This window comes from Mus musculus, chromosome 11, assembly GCF_000001635.26.
Source record: "Mus musculus strain C57BL/6J chromosome 11, GRCm38.p6 C57BL/6J".
In the NCBI taxonomy this organism is placed as follows: Eukaryota; Metazoa; Chordata; class Mammalia; order Rodentia; family Muridae; genus Mus; species Mus musculus.
The window spans coordinates 115,958,774-115,980,450 of record NC_000077.6 but is presented as its reverse complement, the minus strand read 5'-3'; the positions used below and the strand labels follow the sequence as shown (position 1 = coordinate 115,980,450).

General features: G+C 52.1%; 2 protein-coding genes across 11 annotated transcripts in view; both read right to left on the bottom strand.

Annotated features, from left to right (window-relative positions):
* Positions 1-5,726, bottom strand: part of Itgb4 (integrin beta 4) — a 33,688-nt gene extending 27,962 nt beyond the window's left edge. For 6 of the 8 annotated variants that reach the window (XM_017314349.2, XM_006532572.4, XM_006532573.4 and 3 more), the window contains exons 1-5: positions 5,297-5,721; positions 2,574-2,665; positions 1,293-1,375; positions 989-1,090; positions 633-837 (exon numbers count right to left, since the gene is read on the bottom strand). In XM_017314349.2, the coding sequence (XP_017169838.1) occupies positions 633-837; positions 989-1,090; positions 1,293-1,375; positions 2,574-2,655 (472 nt within the window). In that variant the 5' untranslated portion in view covers positions 2,656-2,665; positions 5,297-5,721. Of the gene's footprint in view, positions 1-632; positions 838-988; positions 1,091-1,292; positions 1,376-2,573; positions 2,666-5,296 lie in introns of all 8 variants that reach the window. The other 2 variants (NM_133663.2, NM_001005608.2) reach the window with 1 other exon arrangement.
* A 9,190-nt stretch (positions 5,727-14,916) lies between these two features.
* Positions 14,917-21,677, bottom strand: part of Sap30bp (SAP30 binding protein) — a 31,957-nt gene continuing 25,196 nt past the window's right edge. For 2 of the 3 annotated variants that reach the window (XM_006533824.1, XM_006533823.3), the window contains exons 5-10: positions 19,860-19,951; positions 19,035-19,095; positions 18,661-18,712; positions 17,899-17,957; positions 16,424-16,508; positions 14,926-16,240 (exon numbers count right to left, since the gene is read on the bottom strand). In XM_006533824.1, the coding sequence (XP_006533887.1) occupies positions 16,059-16,240; positions 16,424-16,508; positions 17,899-17,957; positions 18,661-18,712; positions 19,035-19,095; positions 19,860-19,951 (531 nt within the window). In that variant the 3' untranslated portion in view covers positions 14,926-16,058. Of the gene's footprint in view, positions 16,241-16,423; positions 16,509-17,898; positions 17,958-18,660; positions 18,713-19,034; positions 19,096-19,859; positions 19,952-21,677 lie in introns of all 3 variants that reach the window. The other variant, NM_020483.3, reaches the window with a different exon arrangement.

The window sequence follows — 21,677 nt, the reverse complement described above, 5'->3', positions numbered from 1 at the left end:
CTTTTCCTTTTATCTTATTTTATTTTATTTTATCTTATTTTATGTGTATGGGTATTTTGCCAGCATATCTGACTGGGTACCAGAGGGTGCCTGGTGTCCATAGAGGCCCAAAGAGGGGTCACATCCCTTGGAACTGGAGCTACAGATGCTTGTGAGCTGTCTGGTGAATGCTGGGAATTGAACTCAGGCCTCCTGGAAGGGCAGCCGGTGCTCTTAACTGTGAAGCCATCTCTCCAGCCCCTGTTGTTCAGGTTTACAGGTGGGGGAAATGGGACTGGAGAGGACTTAGAATTATGCATTCAGAAATAATGGGACAGCTGACCTAGTTTAGTCCACAGATCTGACATAGCCATGGCCTTGTGGCATGGGGTTCCCTCTTTGTCAGGGCCGGGTGGCTCAGTGGTTTGCCATTCATTCTCGGGCCTCCCGTGCGATCTCAAATAGTGAGCCGGCTCGGGCCAGAATCTCCCTCTGTGAACGAGGGCTCTTTGCGGTGTATGTGTGTCTGGGGGCTCAGGCGTCTCACCTTTCCACAAGGGGTATGTGCGTCAGTCCCTTGGCGTGCGTGGCTTCCTGAGCTAGCTGGGCGAGCCCCACCTCCACCCTCCCATCTTTCCCACACTGCAGCGCACCCAGGTTCTGCCCCATCTGCTTGAGGTTGTCCAGATCGTCAGACATGGAGTTGGAGAAGTCCATGAGGATATACAGATCCACGGGGCTCTCCAGGGGCTCAAACACCTGGAACACAAAGCTGCGCTCCTCACCCGGCCGCAGCCGGACTTGCAGGCCTTGGGGAGATACCTGGCTGCGGTGCAGGCTGGTGTCGATCTGGGTGTTCTGTGGTCCAAGGGAGTGGAGCAGTTTATTAGGAGGCCACTCTGGAGATCTGAGAGGGGGCACCCCAGACCTGCCACAGGGCACTATGGCCCTTATAACCACCCCAGCCTCATGCATGGAGAACCCACCCTTCCCCCACTAATCCAGGCACCTCTGTGATTTCAAGGCTGCTCTCCATGACCAGGATGCTCTCTCCCCTGCAGCCTGCAGCCAGAAGCTCCGCCTGGGTGTTGCAGCGCCTCTCCTTGAACAGCTGGCCAGAAACAGTTGGGCTCAGGGCAGGTGACAGCCAACCCCGGGCTGCCACACACCTGGTTTATTTCCTTCTGATTACTCCCACCCTGTCACCTCTTCTCACAACCCTGGCTGACCTGGGGCTAGGCTGACGGAGGTGGGGCAAGGGGTGGTGGATGGTAGCTCAGGCTGGCCCAGGAAGCCTTGTGGGAGTGGCTCACCTCGTCTGTGCAGTAGGCACAGCTCTTGTCCACCCGGATGCACTCGGTACAGCTCTTCACCTGAGCCTTCTTGCAGCGGTTGGCTGGTGAGCGGAGGGCGCACGAGTGAGAGCCGCAACCTTCCCAACTGCACCCTCACCCGAGAGAGGTATGGCTCCTCTCTTCCAAACTTAGAGAGGAGAGCATGGCCTGTCTATTCCACACGGCACAGCTAGGAATGAGCAGGGCCAGGTCTCAAACCTGGACCCTTCTTCTTCTTAAGTTGGGAGGATGGAAAGTGCAGGCTTTGCCACCTCATCCTTTCCAGGGATGTCCAGTCTGAGGCCCTCGGCCTCCCGTGACTAAACATAACTACCAGTGCAGACCAATGCCCAATAGTAGACTCAGTTAAAACATCGTGAGATTTTATTTTTAATTTTTGGTAACGTGATCGAATAGTTCTCAAGCAGGAACTTTGTAGACGACATGATGCTTCAATGTCAAAAGGTTGCCCTACAGAAGCTCTCATCTGTCCAGTGTGGCTGTCACCCCTGTGACAAGCCACATCCACCATTCCCTCCCTGTCAGTCCCTCCTCATGATGGCTTGTGCCTCCTAGATTGCTGCCAGGGGACTGGTCTGTCCCCTGATGCTCCCCTAGTGAAGGGGCTCTGTCTGTCTTCTTTATCACAGGAACCTTGTGCCTAAGGATGGCTATACACAGTAGGTTCCCAGAAGGTGAATGAAAGACCTCAATTTTCACAGATGTTATTGGGGTTCCCCTTCATTCTCGTTAGTTAGAATCACAATAAGGCCCTACTAGCTGCACCAGAGCACAGTAAGGCTCTCTTGAACTCTAGTCTGTGGCTCCCTGGTCAGGATTTAGTACTGGTTTTGATGAGGGAAGAGAAGCCCTGATTTCCTGAGATTGTCTATTTCTATGGTGCAAATATTCCCACCATAGTCCTCCACAAGTAATGAACATGATATCACCTGACAGGAAAATGTAATTGGTCGGAGCCATTCTCCGACCAGGAACCCTCAAGAGCATAGTTGATATGTCAGCAGTCTCCCTGAAGGTTCCTCCAACCTTTAGCTCCACCATTGAGGTCTCAGCTCTGCCTCTAAGTGGGCGGCTCCTCTCTTTCCTTTCTACCCCAGACCACCCAGCAGGGCTACAGCTATCAGAGGCGAAGGGCGTGGATCCTCAGGGATGTCCAGCCATCAGTTGACTGACTGACTGATTGATGCAGGGTCGTGTCTTGAGCTGCCTGGAGGGGGCTGCAGGGACATTCCAACTCACCCAGGTCTCCAGGGAGGCTGGCACTCAGCATTGCTGCCAGCAGCAGCAGCTTCACCCATGGGCTGCAACAGGGCCCTGCCATCCTCCTCCTCCTGCAAAGCCATAGTGGATACACGATGTCTCTACAGCACTGGTCTGCAGCATGGACTCCCTGGATCCCCACCAGAGCTCTGCAGGTCAGGTGAGACACTCCTGTGTAAGTTTGGAGCTGGAGGCTCAAGCTGCATGTACATGGTGGATCGTGCCTATAATCCCAGCGCTTGGGAGGTGGAAGAGATGGCGGCTATCACGGTTAGCTGGCCACTGGGGGTACTCTGCTTGTCAGTGGAAGAGATGAGGAGTTTTATACCTGTTTTCTGCACTACCTCTTTCTTGCCATCCCTGCAGTGACCACAGGCCCTGAGACCTTTGTCCTGTCTGAGGAAGAGCTCTCTGGCCTTTGTGGACTCTGGGCTCTGAGGTTGATCCAGTACCAGATCTCTTGGAGCTGGTTTCAGCAAAGGCAGGGTGGGCTTTTATTATGTCTCTGCCTGGCAGTTCCCAGTGGGTGGAGCTATGGTCTCTCAGTAGGTAGGCTTCCTCTACAGGGCTCTGACCCCTGCTGCCTGTTCTGTACCAATTGTAGTGTTCTTTGTGCAGGTGGTGGGACCAAGAAGAGAGGCGCTGGCTTGAGCGTGGCTGCTGTCTGTGTTCTACACCGCTGGCTCACCAGTGTGGCTCCTAAACACCCTGCTTTCTACCCAACTACCCCAGAGTTTCAGGACACCCAAGCAGGACCTGGGGTTAGTTTAGGAGCCCCTGTTGCCCTCTGTCACACAATGGTGGCCATTAGAGTATTGGAAAAACCATCTCAGGGCACCAGAAGCCTTCAAGGTCTCTGAAAAGATGGGCAGCTCAAAGCCTTGTCAGGGAAGAGCCTGGCTCCAGAGCTACCAAGGTCTGCACAGAGGAGGGCAAAGGTCAGGGCTACACCTTTTCTGTTTAGGGCCAGAACTTCCAGGGGCACAGACAAGGTCACATCCACTGTCCCTCCACCTTGGATCCTTTCTTAGCACCCCCACATTGTAGGGCAGGGAACAATTGCAGGGTCTGTAAGGCTGAGGCCCTCTGTTCAGAAAAAAAGAAAAAAGTAGGCAGGTACAGTCCCCTGCATCCAAGGGTCCCTAAGGAGGCAGACATCAGTCCCAGCATGTCCACAGTCAGAGCCAGCATGGAGAAGTCACCCTAACAGGGTAGTGGCTAGAGGGGAGCCCTGAATCAGCAGAGGCGTGACTCCTAGGAGAAATGAGTTTCTTACAGCCTTGGGCGTAGGCACCACACCCACACGCTACATAATGCAAGCTGCAGATTTGGCCTCCTCAGGGCTCAATTACCTAGGCAGGTATAGGCACCAGAGGGACAAACCCAGCTCTTACACAGACCCAGAATACAGGGCTGTCCCAAACAGACAGGACGGCAACACACACCCAGCATGTCAGCAAAGGGTTAACAAGGCATCTATCTGCACAGGACCCCAGTGGGAGAGGCTTGCCTGTGTGTGCCTTAGGACAGATGAGGCACTGAGGCTGTGGAGCCTCCCATTCCAGCAGTCAGCACTGGGAGGGTCTGGCGGGGATTTGGGGGCAGTGTAGATTCCACACTGAACCTACACACACACACACACACACACACACACAGGAACTATATAATGTAAAGGCCTAGGCAGACACTCGAGTGTTTGCTTCGACCCAAATTGTATTTTAAAAGTTCTAAAAGTAGTCGCCTAGTATAGAAACAAGATTCCACATAAAGACTAGGACTGAGGATGCCATCACAGAGTGTGTAGCCATGGCAGGCTGGGCCAGACAGGACAGCAGTTCTTGAAGCTGTAACAGCCCCTTGCCTACCCTGTCAGCTATTGGAAGTCAGAGTTAAGGAGTCAAACGCTCATTTTCTGCTGTCCATTCTCTCAGCCCCCAGGAGACTCGATTTTCACTTTTAGTGAGGGTAGAAACAAACGTGCCATCTGGGTTGAACCTATGCTCAGGGTGTGGCAAGTCTGTCAGGAAGAAGGAAGAGGTCTGCCCCTACCCTTGGGAGCCACCTGGAGTCCCGGGCCACAGTGACAGCCAGAAGGCTCCTCCAAGGATCGTGGGAAAGAGTGTATGGCGGGGCCAAGTGCTCGCGGGACTGCTGGATGAGATTCTGAAAGGTCCCCCAAACAAAGGTGCCTGGAGCGGGCTTTGGGAAGAGAGCAGGCTGCGGGCCAGCCAAGAGGAAAATCAGGGACTCCCCACGCCTGACATGCACCCGGGTCACCACACAGCAGGTCCTGTCAAGCCGGACAAGAAGGGGGCTTGCTGCAAGGTAGTTAAGTTGTTCCTCTACTGTCTTCAGATTCAGGGGAGGTAGCACTCAGAGGGCTGGTGAGCCCCCAGCCTCTACCCACTCCTATTACCCACCTACCCAGTGTCCTTTTCTAGCAGGGGTATCTGATGTTCACCATTCTTTCCCTAGATCCCAACTACCCCGCTCCCAGCTGTCCCCTTCCCACATCCTGGCAGGGTTGGCACCTGTCCTGGCAGCATGGGCAGAGGGAGCCAGGGCCTGCCAATCTTCAGGGAAGGGAAGGGAAACAAAAGCCCCGGGCGGGAGTGGGTATTCACTTTCCTCTCCAGCCCTGTTGTCCCGGGGCACCGGGGCGGGCGGTGTGCCCTCGGATCTGCAGCGGGACCTGCACCTACCTTAGTGAGACTACCTCGGACTTGGGCTGCGTTGGGTCGAGCTGAGCGCGCGGGCGAGCCCGGCGGGACAGCAGGGCGGGCGGCGGCGGGCGGGAGCCAGCAGCGCTTTATGGACGGGCGGCGCAGGTAGGAAGGAGGCGCTGGTGAGTCAGGCGGACTGCATTCCTGCGCGCTGCGCGCACCTGTCGGGGCAGGAGCTGGGGTGTCGCCGCAGCCGCCAGGCCCGCCCCCCGGAAAGGGCTGCGGCTCAACCGGCGCCGGCCCCGAGCCCCGAGCCGCCGCGGAGGGGGCTGGAGGAGGAGCCACTCTTCCCTGCAGCACAGACCGGGGCTCCGTCTTCCCCACCCGTCCAGGCTCCCAGATCGGGTCCCCGGGCCGCTCCGGGTCGCGGGTCCGCTTCTTAATACAGTGAGCCCAGCTGGGTCAGTCCCGCTGCCTCGACGGTCATCGGGTCGTGCACCACCCTCTCCGTGTCAGCGCGAGGATAGGTCGTGCCCCAAACTGGTAGGGAGACTTAGCACTCTTGGACTGCTGGCCACTGGGTTCTCTCTGCCTCTACTAGAGGAACCGATAGGCAAGGACTGGGGCCTCTAGGTTTCTTCGGATACTCAAATCTCCTTAAAATGTAATTGTAGCCATCAAGAGGCCACGTGACCTAGTGTGGAGTAGCACTCATGGATTGTTACAGTGTTGGTGACAAGCTGATTCACAAATCTTACTCTTGCGGCAGGCTCTCGAGTGCCTTCAGGCCCCGTTTCTGTTTAATAATGAGTCCGTTGAGGCGCTGCAAGAACCCAACTCTAGTCTCACCAGGTTAGCTAATGCTCACCGCTGGCACTGGACCTCCTCAACCCGTGGGGGCTTCAAGCTCGCCAAGTGTCAGAGCCAGAGTATGCAGTCTGAAACTCAGCCAGATTTATCCTTATATTTGAAGACCCTGAACTAATGTTACAAGATCTTTAGTTTTCTTCGGCTTTGCCACATCCTCTGTTGGTTTCTAAGTCTGGTCGGAGAATATGGCCTTTTCCCACTGTGTAGTCCAGGCTAGTCTTGAACTTGGGGTAATTCTTCTGCCCCTGCCTTGCAAGTGCTGGGATTACAGGCATCCATCACCACACCTGTCCTTTTATTATCTTCCTTTTGATTCGGTGCTTGGTATGGAACATAGGTCTTCATGCGTATCAGCCATGTACTCTACCACTAAACTAGACCTCCAGACCAGAGTATGGCTTCTTTATGGCATTTGCTATACTGGTTTGAAATGATCATCCCACTGGACTGTGGACTCGGAGAACCCATGTTTTCTGCCCCAACCTGGGGTAATCCAAGTTAGGAGAGGTGGAGAGGCCTATGCCCAGGTCTGGGCTAGAGAGAAGGGAGGTTTTTGTTTTTTTGGTTTTTTTTTTGTTTTTTGGTTTTTTTTTCACCAGCCCAGCCCCAGCCCTGGTGCCTGGTACATAGAGGAGTTAAAAAAAAAAAAAAAAAAAAGTGTGATTGGGTAAGATGTCTTAATGGGTCAAGGTGCCTGCTGACAAACTTCATGACTTGAGTTTGATTCCTGGTGGGACTCATTGTCACAAGGTCTCTGTGGTGTGTACATCCATCCCACCCTCTCACATAAACAAATGAGTAAAACGAGTCTGTTGGGGCACTGCTGTTGTGTAGCAGGCCTTTCATCCAAGCACTCAGGAGGCAGAGGCAGGTGGATCTCTGTGAGTTCAAGGTCAGCCTGGTCTACATGGAGAGCTTCAGGCCAGCCAGGGCTATATAGATTTTGCTTCAAACATAATACAAATAAAAATGATTTTTAATAGCCCTGTCAGCCCTGTCCAGCCATCTGAGGGCTGTTCTGCACAGGCCAGGTCCCCAGGGAGACTTCCTCCTGAATGTGGGGGCACTGGGGAAGGAGCCCAGTATGTTTTCGGCACTCAGATGTATGTTCCAGGCCAGCTCAGTTCCTTGTGGACATCAGCCACTCCAGTAGGCACCCAGTCCAGTCTGGAAAAGAAGAGCTCTACACATTGATTTAAAAATAGTTCTTTGCAGCTGGGTGTGGTGGCGCACGCCTTTAATCCCAGCACTCGGGAGGCAGAGGCAGGCAGATTTCTGAGTTTGAGGCCAAGCCTGGTCTACAGATTGCGTTCTAGGACAGCCAGGGCTACACAGAGAGACCCTGTCTCAAAAACCAAAAAAACCAAACCAAAACAAAACCCCCAAAAAACCAAAAAAAAAAAACAAAAATAGTTCTTTGCAGGCTGGAGAGATGGCTCAGTGGTTAAAAGCACTGACTCCTCTTCCAGAGATCATGAGTTTAATTCCCAGCAACCACATGGTGGCTCACAACCATCTGTAATGAGATCCGATGCCCTCTTCTGGTGTGTCTGAACTTACATAAAATATTAAAATAAACATTTAATAATCTTTAAAAGACAATAAATCTTTTTTAAAAAAGATTTATTTATTTATTATATGTAAGTACACTGTAGCTGACTTCAGACACTCCAGAAGAGGGTGTCAGATCTCGTTACGGATGGTTGTGAGCCAACATGTGGTTGCTGGGATTTGAACTCAGGACCTTTGGAAAAGCAGTTGGTGCTCTTAACTGCTGAGCCATCTCTCCGGACCCCAATAAATCTTTTAAAATATTTATTTGTGAGTATAGGGTGGAAATTCGAGGACAATCTTTAGGAGTTGGCTCTGTTGAAGCAGGGTCTCTTGTTTCGGTTGCTGGGCTGAATACTGCAGGGGAGCTAGCCACCTAGCTCTGGGAGCGCTCTGCAGTCTCTAGGTCAGTGCATATGGTTTTTATATGGGGTCTGGAGTTCAAACTTAAACATCAGTGTTGTGTAGCTAGTGCTTGTGTTAGATGAACCAGGGGTCTCTCCGTTCTCTGACAGAAAGGGGAGGGGGAATGGAGCAGGAGCTGTCTTGGGTAGGAACTGGGAGGAGGGAGGGTAGATATTGTGATGTAAAGTGAATGAATGAATGAATGAATGAATAAATAAATAAATAAATAAATAAAACCCAAAACTTTTAGCTGGGCAGTAGTGGTACATGCCTTTAGTTTCAGCACTTGAGAAGCAGGTGGATTTCTGTGAGTTCCAGGATAGCCAGGAGTACACAGAGAAATGCTGTCCCAAAAAACCTTTATCCTTGTGTGTTCCTGTGTCCATGACGCATGTGTGCAAACAGGTGGAGGTCAGAGGGCAACTTTGTGTTGTCATTTCTCTCCTTCCTTCTTTCTGTGGGTTCCCAGGATGGCACTCAGGCCACTAGGCCTGAGTGGCAAATGCCTTTACCTGCTGAGCCATCTCGCTGGTTCTGCATGTTAACTTGATAAAAGTAAAATAGCTATGGGGTTTAGTGGTCTACAGTCAGCTACTTGGGAGACTATGTAGGAGCACTAACGCTGTGGGCTTCCATGGGCTGTGTGGCAAGTTTGAGGCTAGTCTGGGCAACTTTGGAGACCCTGTCTCACATAAATGGATAAATGGCCACGGATGTGCCACTAGCCTAGAATGCATCGGGCCCTCGGCTCCATCCTTAGTAATACACGAGAGAAAACTTTTTTAAAACGTATTTTTCTGTACACTGACGATTTGACTGCATGTATGTGCACGAGGGCATCAGATTCCCTGGAACAGGAGCTACAGACAGTTGTGAGCTGCCATGAGGATGCTGGGAACTGAATTCAGGTCCTCTGGAAGAACAGCCACTGCTCTTAACCACTGAGCCATCTCTTAGCCTCTGTAAAATAAAACTTTATCCACTAGTTCAATCGCTTAGTTTACAAGTGTTTAATGAGCTGCAATGTGAACGAGACACATCACCTGCCCATGGCGAGCAGCATCCAGATCCTGGCTCTCCCGCATGAGCTGTACTGCATTCTCCAGGGATGTGCTGGACTTTGCCACAGTCTGACCATGTGACCCAGATCCCCAGACTTAATGAAATTCAGCATGAGGGAAGTAGCCCCTCCTATAATTCAAGCCTCAGAAGGTGGAGAGAGCGGGGTGTATCCCGGAAACTGCTGTCTAGCAAGCCTAGCTTATCAGGGAGCCCTGGGTCTGAGTGAGAGATCCAGCTCTGATGAGTCCAGTGGAAGGATGATTCCTGATAGCAGCCTTAGCCTTCCATGTGCCTGTGCACCCACATACATGTAACCCCACGCATGTGTAAAATATGGATACACACATATTTGTACACACAAATGTAAAAACATGCTGAAAGACACAAAAAATATTCTTCTTTTTACCGTCTATCCTCAAAGTATGATTTTCTACACTGCTATATGTTTATGTGGCTTTTTCTATATGTCTATTTGTGTGCATGTCTTTAAAATCTCTGTATCTGTGTATGTATGCCCTGGCTTGTGGAGGTCAGAGGCCAACTTCAGATCTTGGCTTTGCCTTCCGACGTGAGACAGTTTCTTCTTGTTTGCCACTGCGTACGTCAGGCTAGCTGGCCTGTGAGCGTCTGCGATTTCTCCACCAAGGAGACTGTGATGAGAGACACCTACTAGTTCGTCATGCTAGGGGTCTGAACTCAGGCCCTCCTGTCTGTGCAGCAGCCCCACAGGGAGCCCCCTCCCAGCTCTGTATGTTCTCCCTGTCTCAGGCTGATTCGCCTGGGAAAACGAACAGCACCGTGTCTGTTAGGTCACCCGTGACTCAGCCTGTGTTTACATTTTCCTAACTGCCCGGGCATGTCTAGCACAAGGATTTCCTTTGGAATCCATTTTGAATGCTAATTCCTGTTACACACATCTGACCACGTCTCCTTCCTAATCTAGTTTAGTTTTTCACTCTTCACATTGACTTTTTTTTTTTTTCCCTTCAGGATCAGAGTCTTGGATGAGTCTAGTTTTGCCCAGCCAGGGAGGTGCTTGCCATTCAAGCATGAGAAACCGTGTTCACGGAAATGCTGGGGTTGCTGACACGCTCCTGTAGCCCCAGTGGGAAGAGGCAGGTGGCTAGCCAGTGTAAAATCCTGTCTCCAAAGTGAAGCGGAGGGCAGCTGCATAGCTCTGTGGACAAGGGTGCCTCTGGACCTGAGCTCAATCCTGGAGCTCACATGAAGGTGGAAGGTGAAAGCCCGCTCCACAGAGTTGCTCGCTGATCTCCACAGGTGTACCGAGGTACGTGTGTACACACACACAAATAAGAAATAAGGCGGGCCAGGTGTGGCGGTGTGCACCTTTGATCTCAGCACTTAGGGGGCAAAGACAGAGTTCAAGGCCCTCCTGGTCTACATAGTGAGTTCCAGGCCAGCCAGGGCTACACAGTACAACCCTGTCTTGCAAACAAACAAACCATCAAATAAATAAATAAAACAAAACAGTCAGGTGATACCTGATACCTAGCTAAGAGTGTGCGTGCTTCTTTCAGAGGCTTTCCAGTTCTCACATGGTGGCTCACAACCATTCATAACTCTGATTTTAAGAGGTCAGATGCCCCCTTCTGATCTCCCTGGCAACCACCACCATGTAACTTACATACTACATACGTGCAGGCAAAACACCCACATACACATTTTAAAAAGGCATCTGATGATCTGATGTCAACCTCTGGTCTTTTTACACATGCAGGTCTACGTCAACCCTGCAAGGGTGCACACACACACACTCTCTCTCTCTCTCTCTCTCACACACACACACACACACACGAAGGGTAAGAGAAAAACCATGAACTTATAGAACTACATGTCAGTATGGCCAGATCACTGCAGAGGGAATTCCCAGGATGACCTCAGTTATTTCTGAGGACGCAGAGCAATCCCTACTTAGACATTCGCCTTTATCCCCGCTGTCAGCATGCTCTGCCCTCCACTCCCTGGTCATTTCCTGCTATGAATGTACACATCCAGTTGTCTGCTTCTTGGAGCAGAGCGTGCCTTCTTCACCCACCTTTGTGACCTCAGGAGGGCTGGGGCCACCAAGATGAATGATTGGACCAGTTGAATCTTTGGGTCTCCTGGGAGCCCACTTCCTTCCAATCTGAAAACAGACCAGTTGCTTTTGCCTCTTCCTTTCTTTGCATTTTAAACCAACCAACCAACCAACCAACCAACCAACCAACCAAACCAAACCAAAAAAAAAAAAAAAAAAAAAACCAAAACCAAACCAACAAAAAAACCAAACCCAAAACAAAACTGGAGCCAAGTTTTGAAAAGCAAACCCAGATTCTGCTATTCCTCAGAGGAAATGTTATCAAAGATAATCACCATGGGGACCAACTCCAACACTCATTCATCTGAGAAGCACACCAGCTTCCCCCTTCTAAGAAGCCAGTTCCTCTCCAACCCCCCACCCCCACCCAGCACACTGCCCTCTAAAGAGGTGTGTGTTCCTCTGCAGGGCCCCTGCTTTCAGGACTGATCCCCTTGGTTTCTTCACGTTTAGGGATTAGTGCTTTAGGACTTCAGGAGTGGACGCTCTCCTTCCACCATGTGGGATCCTGGAGACTGAACCCAGGCCATCAGAGTTGGTGGGAAGGACCTTTATCAGCCAAACTATCACTTTTAATTATCAACTTCAGGACTAGGATTTGATATTTTGCAATTTTAGTAGTGGCAAATACATGCTTCTCTTTTTTTAAAATTTTTATTATTTTTAAAGACAGGGTTTCTCTGTGTAGCCCTGGCTGTCCTGGAACTCGCTCTGTAGACCAGGCTGGCCTCGAACTCACAGAGCTCCCACTGCCTCAGCCTTTGCCTCCTGAGTGCTGGGATTACAGACGAGATCCACCACTGCTTGGCTCATACTTTTCTTTTTGAAAATATCACTCTGGGGCTAGAGATATGGCTCATGGGTTAAGAGGGCTGTGGCAGTTCTTGCTGAGGGCTAGGGCTCAATTCTCAAAGCACCTATGTGCAGGCTCACAATCACCTGGAACTCCAGTTCCACAGGAGTTCCAGGACAGTCCTGGCTGTCCTGGAACTCACTCTGTAGACCAGGCTGGCCTGGAACTCAGAAATCCTCCTGCCTCTGCCTCCCAAGTGCTGGGATTAAAGGCGTGCACCACCACCCTCCCACCCCCCGTTTTTTTTTTTGGTCTGGAGTACTGGAATCAAAGGGCTGCACTATCATACCCAGAGCATTGTTACATTTAATGAAATGAGGCAAGTGGAGAAATCTCTTCCAAACAGCTCTTTGACCCTGTTCCATCCTCCCCCACCTCCATCCCATTCCAGTAACTTTGAGTCCAGCATGGTGGGTCTCACATGCTTGTATCCTTGGCTTTGGAGGCTGAGATGAGAACGGCTGCAGACTGGAGCCGGATTGAATGAGTTCTCTGCCAGCCTTAGTTACACAGCAAGACTCTGGTTTTTCTTTTTTTGTTTTTTCGAGACAGGGTTTCTCTGCGTAGCCCTGGCTGTCCTGGAACTCACTCTGTAGACCAGGCTGGCCTTGAACTCAGAAATTCGCCTGCCTCTGCCTCCCAAGTGCTGGGATTAAAGGCCACTACACCCAGCAAGACTGTTTGAAAACCCAAGAAAACCAATCAAGATGGCTCCTAGGCTCAGGAGTCTTGTTTTCTGGAACAAGCTTCTCTGGTCCCACTTGGATTCTGAAATCAGTCTTTCTCCACAGAGCCTGTTTGTGGTGTGGACTCAAGATCTCAGCGCATTGCTACTGGAGTGTGATGTTCTTAAATATCACAAATATCCAACCTTCTAATTAACACCAGGGAGCTAGCTTTTTTTCCTTTTATTTTCCCCTGGGAATTGACACCAGGGTCTCCTGCTCGTTGAGTTGCATGCTCTAACAGAGCGGCCCCCCCCCCCGCCCCAGTCTTGTATAACTTTCTTTTCTTCCAAGGATTGTATTCTAAATTACTTGTGTCTCTGTGTGCACACATGCATGTGAATGCAGGCTCCCCAGGTTTGTGGCTCATGGGCTGCAGCTGGAACTGGAGTCACAGTGAGATACTGGACATGGGTGCTGAGAACCAATCCAGGGTCCTCAAGAGCAGCACGTGCTCTGTACTGCGCCACTGTCTTGAATTTTCTCCCTTCTTCCCTTCCTTTCACACAGTGAAGCGTAGTCCTCACTGTTCTGCACCTGGCTGTTCCATATTCTCCTGAAGATTACTCCAAATCCATCCACAACATACAAACTAAGAGCCGGGTATAAATACCAGCACACCCCTGTAAGTCCCAGCCTCTTCTCTGTGTGCAGGCACACACGCCGTTCGTTTGTGTGTGTGTACACGGGTGGAGCTTGATGCTGGGATGTCTTCTTCCATTGCTTTCAATCTTACCTCTTCCAGCAGGGGCTTTCTGCCCCAGCACACGTCTAGCGCAGCTCCTGTGGGTGCTGGGATCCCTGTGTGTGTGCAGCAAGTGCTTTATTCACAAGGCCACCTCATGGTCCCAAACTCCAACTCAAAACAAAACCAAAACCAAACAACTCCACAAAACCAAAGGCAGGCATGGTGGTGCACAGCTTTAATCCCAGCACTTGGGAGGCAGACTCAGGAGGAACTCCTGTTAGTTCAATGCCAGCCTGGTCTACACAGTGAGTTCCAGGACAACCAGGGCCATTACATAGAGAAATTCTGTCTTGATTCCTTACCACCCCCTGCTGAAACCAAACAAAACCAAGCCTCGTATGCATTTACACCTATAATTCCAGCCCTTGGTAGGCAGGGGCAAGAGACTCATTTGAGGCTAGTCTGGGCAACACCTTTCCTCTTCAGAAGGGTCTGGAACCTGGAATTGGCTCAGTGGTAGAACAGGAAGCCCGGGTTTGATCCCAAGCACCCTAACATATAAAAGTGCAAAGCACAAAATAGTGGCCTGCCTATCGCTTGGCCTACAGCACAGTGGTAGGCCTTACTCAAGCCAAGACTCAGGAATCCAGTCAGAGTGAACCTGGGACAAGGGGTGTCGAACCGAGTCAGGTGACCACAGTCCAAGAGGCAGAAGCACCCACCACTCTGTGATGGTTGGCGCTCAATCTCAGCAGGCAAGCCTCCAGACAAACCTGTGGGGATTACCCAGCTTCTGAGCATGGCCCTGAAGGACTCCGCTGATAGGGTAACTGGAGGACACACACCAAACGTGGGCTGCTGCAATCCCTCAGCCTGGATCCTGAGCTACAGAAAAGAAGGCGGTCAACTGGCAGCAGTGACAGTCTGGAGACGCCCAGTGAACAGCCCAGTCCTCAGCATCCCATCCCCACACATTCCTGACAGAAGTGGCGTTTGCCTAGCATGCAGGAAGTCCTGGATTCAATCGTGCACACCATATAAACTAAGTGTGACGATTCATGTCCGTAATCCCAGCCCTTGGGAAGAAGGGGCAGGAGGGTCAGATGTTGAAAGCCTCGGCTCCATGAGACCCTATCTAATTGGTTCTTGGTCGGATGTGGCTGATCTCATATCAGCTTTGCAAAGCTCCTGCTTCACCATCTTAGACCCCTCCCAACACCCGCAGGAATTGTTACTGAGGCTCCTCAGGACTGGTTCAGGGCTGCTGCAGACTGGACTCCAGAGCCAAGGTGCTGGTGCCCTCCTATCTCCTGAGCTGCCTACTCAGACCTGGGTGCCCTGAGCCCCCTGCAGGGTAGACCTTTCCAGAGATGCTCAGGACACAGAGTGCACCCAAGGACAGAAAGGAACAGTGACTGGGTTTTCATTTTAGAGATTTCATGGGCAGCGTGTCAGTCCCCAGGTCACACAAATACCAAACACAACGTCAGAGGCTGTGTCTCTGTTGGTCCCACGAAAGCATGGGGACCCTTCACAGCCCCACTTCCTCTTTTGACACTCAGCCCTTCCGCTGAGTGTGAAGGAGAGCTGCCAGGGGGCACAAAAGACAAGTCTTCCCACTGTCTGGCGCTGGGCTGGTGGATCCTGGCCCTAAGAGTGGCCACTGGTGCTACCCAGGGGCTGCTGCTGGGCAGAGATAACGACATAGGAAGGGTGGGGTGGCAGAGACCTTCCCACGAGCACAGCCTTTACATAAACAATGAGCCGCTGCCCTGGCCAGAGCAGGAGGTGATTCATCTCTACCACTGCGTGGATCCTGCTGGCCACACTCACTGGGCACTGAGGGGCTGGGGCGGCCTTGGCCAGGTGCCCACACTTTGCTCCTGCCCTGGGCAGGTTGGGAATCACATCCCAGCCCTCTGTTATCTGGCCTGATTTCAAAAGCCTGGGTGTGTATCAGAAGCACTGTAGGGAGTGTTTAACTGCACCCAAGAGAGCAGCGGCCTCTGCTATTGCCTGAGAATTGTTGTGAATTGTTGAGGATCAGGAAAATAGGAAAACAGACAACAGGAAAGGATGTGTCTGGCCCCTCCTTGAGCTCCCACCTGCCCATGCCCTGGGCATACACTGGGAATGAGCACGGTTGCTCCCTGGGCTGCCCCTCTGAGCACCCCTATGGCCTGTCAAGCACTGTTCATCCTGAGCAACATCTTGACTGTCGCGAGAGGCACCTGAACTTCAGGTTTGCCCGAACACAGCATGGGAGAGGCCAGTCCACCTGACATGCCAGGATCCAAGAAGCAGTACTTTTAATTGGGTGAAACCCAAGAGGTGTCTGGACAAACCCTGTCCAGTGCACACCATTGCCTCTGCTGTAATGTCCTTCCGGCTGGAATGTCACAGAGGCTCCTCTTGGAAGGCATGTGGGGAGTGCATCTCAGTCCTAAACACACAGAGTGGCACCTCCCAGTGGGTGGAAGCTACTGGACTGTAGTCCTGCCAGGCCTGGGGTATCCTCTGGTCACTGCCAGTCCTGGGGCATCCTCTGGTCACTGCTTGGCCTTCTTCACGATGGTGCCCACAGCAGAGATGACGGTGGTCTTGGAGCCACTGGCACTAGTGGTGACAGTGACCACTGCTGGCAGGGTGGCTGTGGTGGTGAGGATGGTGGGCTGTGCTATTGTCGTCACGGGGATGGCAGAGTCCCACTTGCTCTTCCTCTTCTGGGCATCTAGAGGTGACACAAGAGATGGGTCAAGATCAGCACCAACCAACAGGACCCAGAGGCAGGCTTAGGTCCAGGACCCCAGAGGGGAGCGAGCTTGGCACAGACCCTCTCTAGACAGACCCAGGAACGCCCTGCTCTACCCGGAGGCCCCGAGGCAGTGCAGGGGACGGGACGAGCAGCCTGTACCTGCGACAGCTGTGCTGGCAGTACTGGTGCTGGTGGCCGTGGCATTGGTCGTGGTGCCTTTCTTGGTGCCCGTTACAAACTCAATCTGGAGGGGAGAGAGGACAATGAGACCACTGCAGAGGCGCGTGTCCATTTCCTGTGTTGTCCGTCTGTCTGCTCCCAGGGCACAGGAGTTTGGCATTACACACAAGAGGCCCTGAAACCCATCTTGGCTGGGAGCACCGGGGAGAGGGGGAGATGCCTGAGGGGCTTTCATCACTCTTGCAAGAACTTTCCCAACAGATGTGGGATCCCTCCCAGCAGCACAAGTTACTGCAATACCTGGCACCCCTGCCCACTGTCCCCCTAAGCCAGGTGCCAGGCCTCTCCTCCTCCTCACACCCGGAGGAAGTGATACTACTGCACAGGACAAGGACAGGTGTGGTCTCCAGACCTTCAATAAAGCTGGGGTTTGGAGGGAGGAGGAAAGAGCAAGAAGGGAGGAGATTCGCTTAACGGTTAAGAATGAGAAACTTGGGGCTGGAGAGACAGCTCAATGGTTAAGAGCACCGGTTCTTTTCCAGAGTTCAGTCCCAGCACCCACATGGTGGCTCACAACCATCTATAATGAGATCTGACTGCCCTCTTTTGTCACACAGGCATACATGCAAATAGAGCACTCATATACATAAAATACATACGTAAATTTTTAAAAAGGACAAGAAACCTAGCTTCTTCCCTCCCACCCCTCCCACATTCTTGGCTACAAAGCCCTCAGAGAGGGCCAGCAGCACACCCGGCCTTGCAGCCCGCAGCCTGCAGGAGAGGGAGTATCTTGTGGGTCACAGCTGCTGGGAGGAATTCAGCCCTACACACAGGAGGAGGAGGTGTCCTGATGTCCAGCTAACAGTCTGGGGATCTGAAGCTCCTGAAAGAGTCCCTCTGATGACACTGCTACATAAGTGGCGCTTGGTGTCCAACGTGGCAGCTTATGTGGGACTCTCAGAAGGAAGACCAACTTCTGATCAGGCTGGGGAGGCATCAAAGAACTCTAAGAGACAAAGCCACCAGGGCTCTGCAAAGGGGGATAAGGAAGGAAGGGCAGGATGCAGGGAACGCTGAGTCTTCCACAACTGAGCAGTGGAGATTTCTATAGCTGAGTCAGGGGTTGGGCACAGCCATCTGCTCATCACAGAGGCCATGGCCAAGGCGGCTCAAAGCCTCACTAGACAATGAAGAGCAGGGTGAAGGGAGCCTGGGAAGCCTGATTCTTCCACTCTGCCAGCAGGACCTGTGCACCCCACAGCAGTCCACGCTACATACAGTCCACACCCCCAGCAGTCCATTCTACCCCCCGCAGACCACCCCACACAGCACCTCCACCCCCACACAGTCTACACCCCCAGACCATCCCCCCACAGCCCACCCCACAGAAGCCCCCCTCCCCCATCCATCCCTCCCCCACACACCATGTCCACCCCAGGGGCATCACTTACTTTGGTTCGCTCCTTTTTGGCCTTTTCTAATTTGTCCATTTCAATCTTCTGGGCCTTGGCTGTGGGGACAGACAGGCTGCTATGAGCAGTGTATGACTGGGGAGGTCACTGCCTTGACCTTGCACTCTTTATACTGGCCTAGAGGTGTACACGGGCTCAGCAACCTTCTGCACTTGGCAGGATCAGGTGCTAGGCCCTGGTCAGCATGGACCATGGGCCTGGACCAAGGCTCTGTCACAGGGGCCGCAATCCTAGGGAAGGGTAGGCTGCTCCTGACCTTAACAGTGGGAACTACCGTCCTACTAAGAAACTCAGATGCAGACTTTTATTGTAAATAAAAATACTGGTAACTAACTCAAAATAAGGCAAAACTTGTAAGGGCCACACATACGTGCACTAAGGAGCCAGGGCTTGGATCACAAGCTTCTGGCTTGTGACGGGGACTTACAGGCTCAGGCTCTGAAATTACTCCCAGTTCTCTGAGCTGTGGTCACTGGCCTTAGAACACACACGTCCTCTGCCTCGAGCATTCTAGCCCCTGGGCCTCTCCAAATCTTAGCTCTAACAGTCTCCTCAACAGGGCCTCCCCAGTCCTTTGGCCAGGTCAAAGGTTTCCGGCTGTACCACACTTTGCTCAGGTTAATTCAGCCCTGTGGGCACTGCCTGGCATAGAGACCCTAAGTTATGGTCACCTAAGTCACTGACTGGATGGACAGACGGATGGGTGTGTGGATGAGTAGATACAGAGAGCTAACAGGTTACCTAATGCCTCATAGTAGGAGTCTTCAGACCAGCCGTGGGGATCGAACATATCCTGGAAAGAGAAGGTTAAGTTGCAGTCAGAGCGACCATCAGTGCACAGGGCCCAGACACGGAGCTTCCTAGGGCAGGGCCCCGGCCCTTTTGAAGGCACAGGGCTTCAGCTGGCTCCCTGACCACCAGGCCCAGAACCAGGAAGCTCCTAAGAACAGAGAATGAGCTCAGCTGGTGGCAGGGGCAGTGGGCCCACTCCTGGCTTCTAACTGGTTAGGACCCTGAGACTTCCAGCAGTGCTGCTCCGTGGACCTTCTATGGCGTGCAGTCACACTCACTACAGCAAGCTCCACCGCTCTCCGGGCTCTGAGTATAGGACATACCTTTGGGTAGTTGGTGCCCAGCTCATCAATGGCACAGAACTGGATCAGTTTCTCGTAGATGCTGAAAAGGGAACAGAAGAATCCATGAGCAGGTTCGGTACTGGTCCCATATTCCTGTATGGAACTAGAACCACTGGCTCTGCGAACAATGACAAAGAGATGAAGCCTCTAAACCCAGCTCACTTCTACCAACACAGCAGCCTCCAGATGGGACGCCTGTCTCCTCCTCATGTCTGCTCTGCACCCTCCTCAGAGAGGCTGCAGCTGGGGCCAGGGCGAGGCGGTGAGAACAATATCTGAATGCTATGTCTAGTGCAGCCCGCGCATGGCTGACACAGGGCACTTCTTCCTGGGTGTTTTACTAGCCCCAGGATACAGCCGGGCATGGTGATGCACACCTTTAACTACAGCACTCTAGTTCCAGCATGTGGGAGGCAGAGGCAGATAGATTCTGTGAGTTCAAGGCCAGACAGGGCTACATAATGGGATCCTATCTCAGACCCCCCAGATAACAGACCCAGACACACCTTGTCCCTTTCACCCAGAGGCTAAGCCATGCTTTTTGGGTTGGAAGAACCTCTGGTGATTATCTTGCTGAATGTCCTCCTTTAGGGCCAGGGAGGGGAGCAGAACCCAGTCAGGCCTCTTAGCCATCACAGAGGATTGGCTCACAACTTGAACCTGTATTTTACGAGTAAATCTCTGGTGTGTCTACCGGGCATCCAGTGTAAGTGGAAGTCTGGGTGGAGCCACTTTGGGCTCTCCTCGCCCCCTTCACAAGGTTTTCCCGGTCTCGTCTTGCCGACAGGCTCAGGCAAACCTCACCTGGGGTTGCGGAACTCCTTCTTCCTCTGGATGATGTAGTTCATATCCATCCCCTCCTTTATCTTCCGCTCGTAGAGCTTCTGGATCTTATCCTACGGAGGGGACAGACGGTAAGCTTGACAGAAGCCTGTCCCCACCATCCAACTGACACCTGACTGACTCCAATCACAGTCCAACCTTCCACCCTGCCTCTGACCAGAGCTAGGCACAGGCAAGTCAAGCCCGAGCCAGTCAGTCTGCATCGCTGATTTCTCCTGAGCTAGTCTGGAGGTCAGTGTGGAGAGTGGGAGAAAGGTCAAGTCAGAAGCCACTGGAAGCCAAGCAACAAATGCACAACTGGTTATCAGCTCCCAGACACAAAGAGGAGCATAACGTCTTAGGAGTTGACGCGCAGATCTGAGGGTCAGGAGACCTGGGAAAGCGTCATCACCTTAGAGGGAGAAAGAGAGACTTGCAGTTGGTCTCAAACTTCCTAGATGCTTTCAAACAAACAAACAAACAAACAAACAAACTGCTGGTGCTTGGGATGTACTCGGGCCAGTCTGTTCTGTTTGTTTTTTGTTTTGTTTTTATTTATTTGTTTGTTTGTTTTTTGACCTCAGGCTGTCCTGGAACTCATTCTACAGACTAGACCAGGCTTGCCTCAAACTCAAGAGATCTGCCTACCTCTGCCTCCCGAGTGCTGGGATTAAAAGTGTGAGCCACCAGGCTGGAGAGATGGCTCAGTGGTTAAGAGCACTGACTGCTCTTCTGTAGGTCCTGAGTTCAAACCCCAGCAAACACATGGTGACTCACAACCATCTGTAATGAGATCTGACTCCCTTTTCTGGAGAGTCTGAAGACAGCTACAGTATACTTACATATAATAAATATATCAAAAAACAAAAACAAAAACAAAAAGAAAACTTTGAGCCACCACTGTCCAGCTTAGCTACAGTTCCCCCACCCCCCACCCCCCCACCCCCTTCCGTTTAGCCCTAGCTGTCCTGGAACTCTGTAGACCAGGCAGGCTGGCCTGGAACTCAGAAATCTACCTGCCTCTGCCTCCCAAGTGCTGGGATTAAAGGAGTGCGCCACCACTGCCCAGCTTAGCTATAGTTTTTTAAATCACAGCAACAGAATTCTTAAAATTGACAGCATTAATGTCTCCTGCTGCCGCCAGTGAAGACAACCCAGACACGCCACTCAGGGCAGAGCCTCCTCTGAGAAGAGCGCTCTGAGCCAGGAACACAATTTGTGGTCCAATAATAAGGGCCAACTGCGGGTTCCCTACGGGAACACTTTACCTGCTAGAGGGGGAAGAACTAGGTCCTGGGTAGTATCCCAGGCACTTCTTAGAAGAGGTGAGCACTCCCCTGGTCAGAAGGCCAAATCCAACTTTCTGCTGAGCTAGGCATGACGAAGCCTGAGCGGTTGGCAAAGCACTTTGTTACCAGGGAGCGAGAAGCTGGCAGTGTGAGCTGCTTTCCTTGTGTTAAGTCAGGGGCACTGCGGGGAGTCCTTCCTTCCACAGGAGGCTCAGCAGTGAGGTGAGCCCTGCCTTACAGCCGCTATGGTCTATCAGAGGTTTTGCTGTTTGTTTAAATGCCATGGTTCCTACTCCCAACAGGATCAGTAAATGAATATTAAAGGAAGGATGGAATGTCCTGTATTTAAGAGCTCTGAAGGCGGGCAGCAATGGTGCACGATTTAATCCCAGCACTTGGGAGACAGAGGCAGGCGGATCTCTGAGTTCGAGGCCAGCCTGGTCTACAAAGTGAGTTCCAGGACAGCCAGGGCTACATAGAGAAATCCTGTCTCGAAAAAATAAAATCCCAA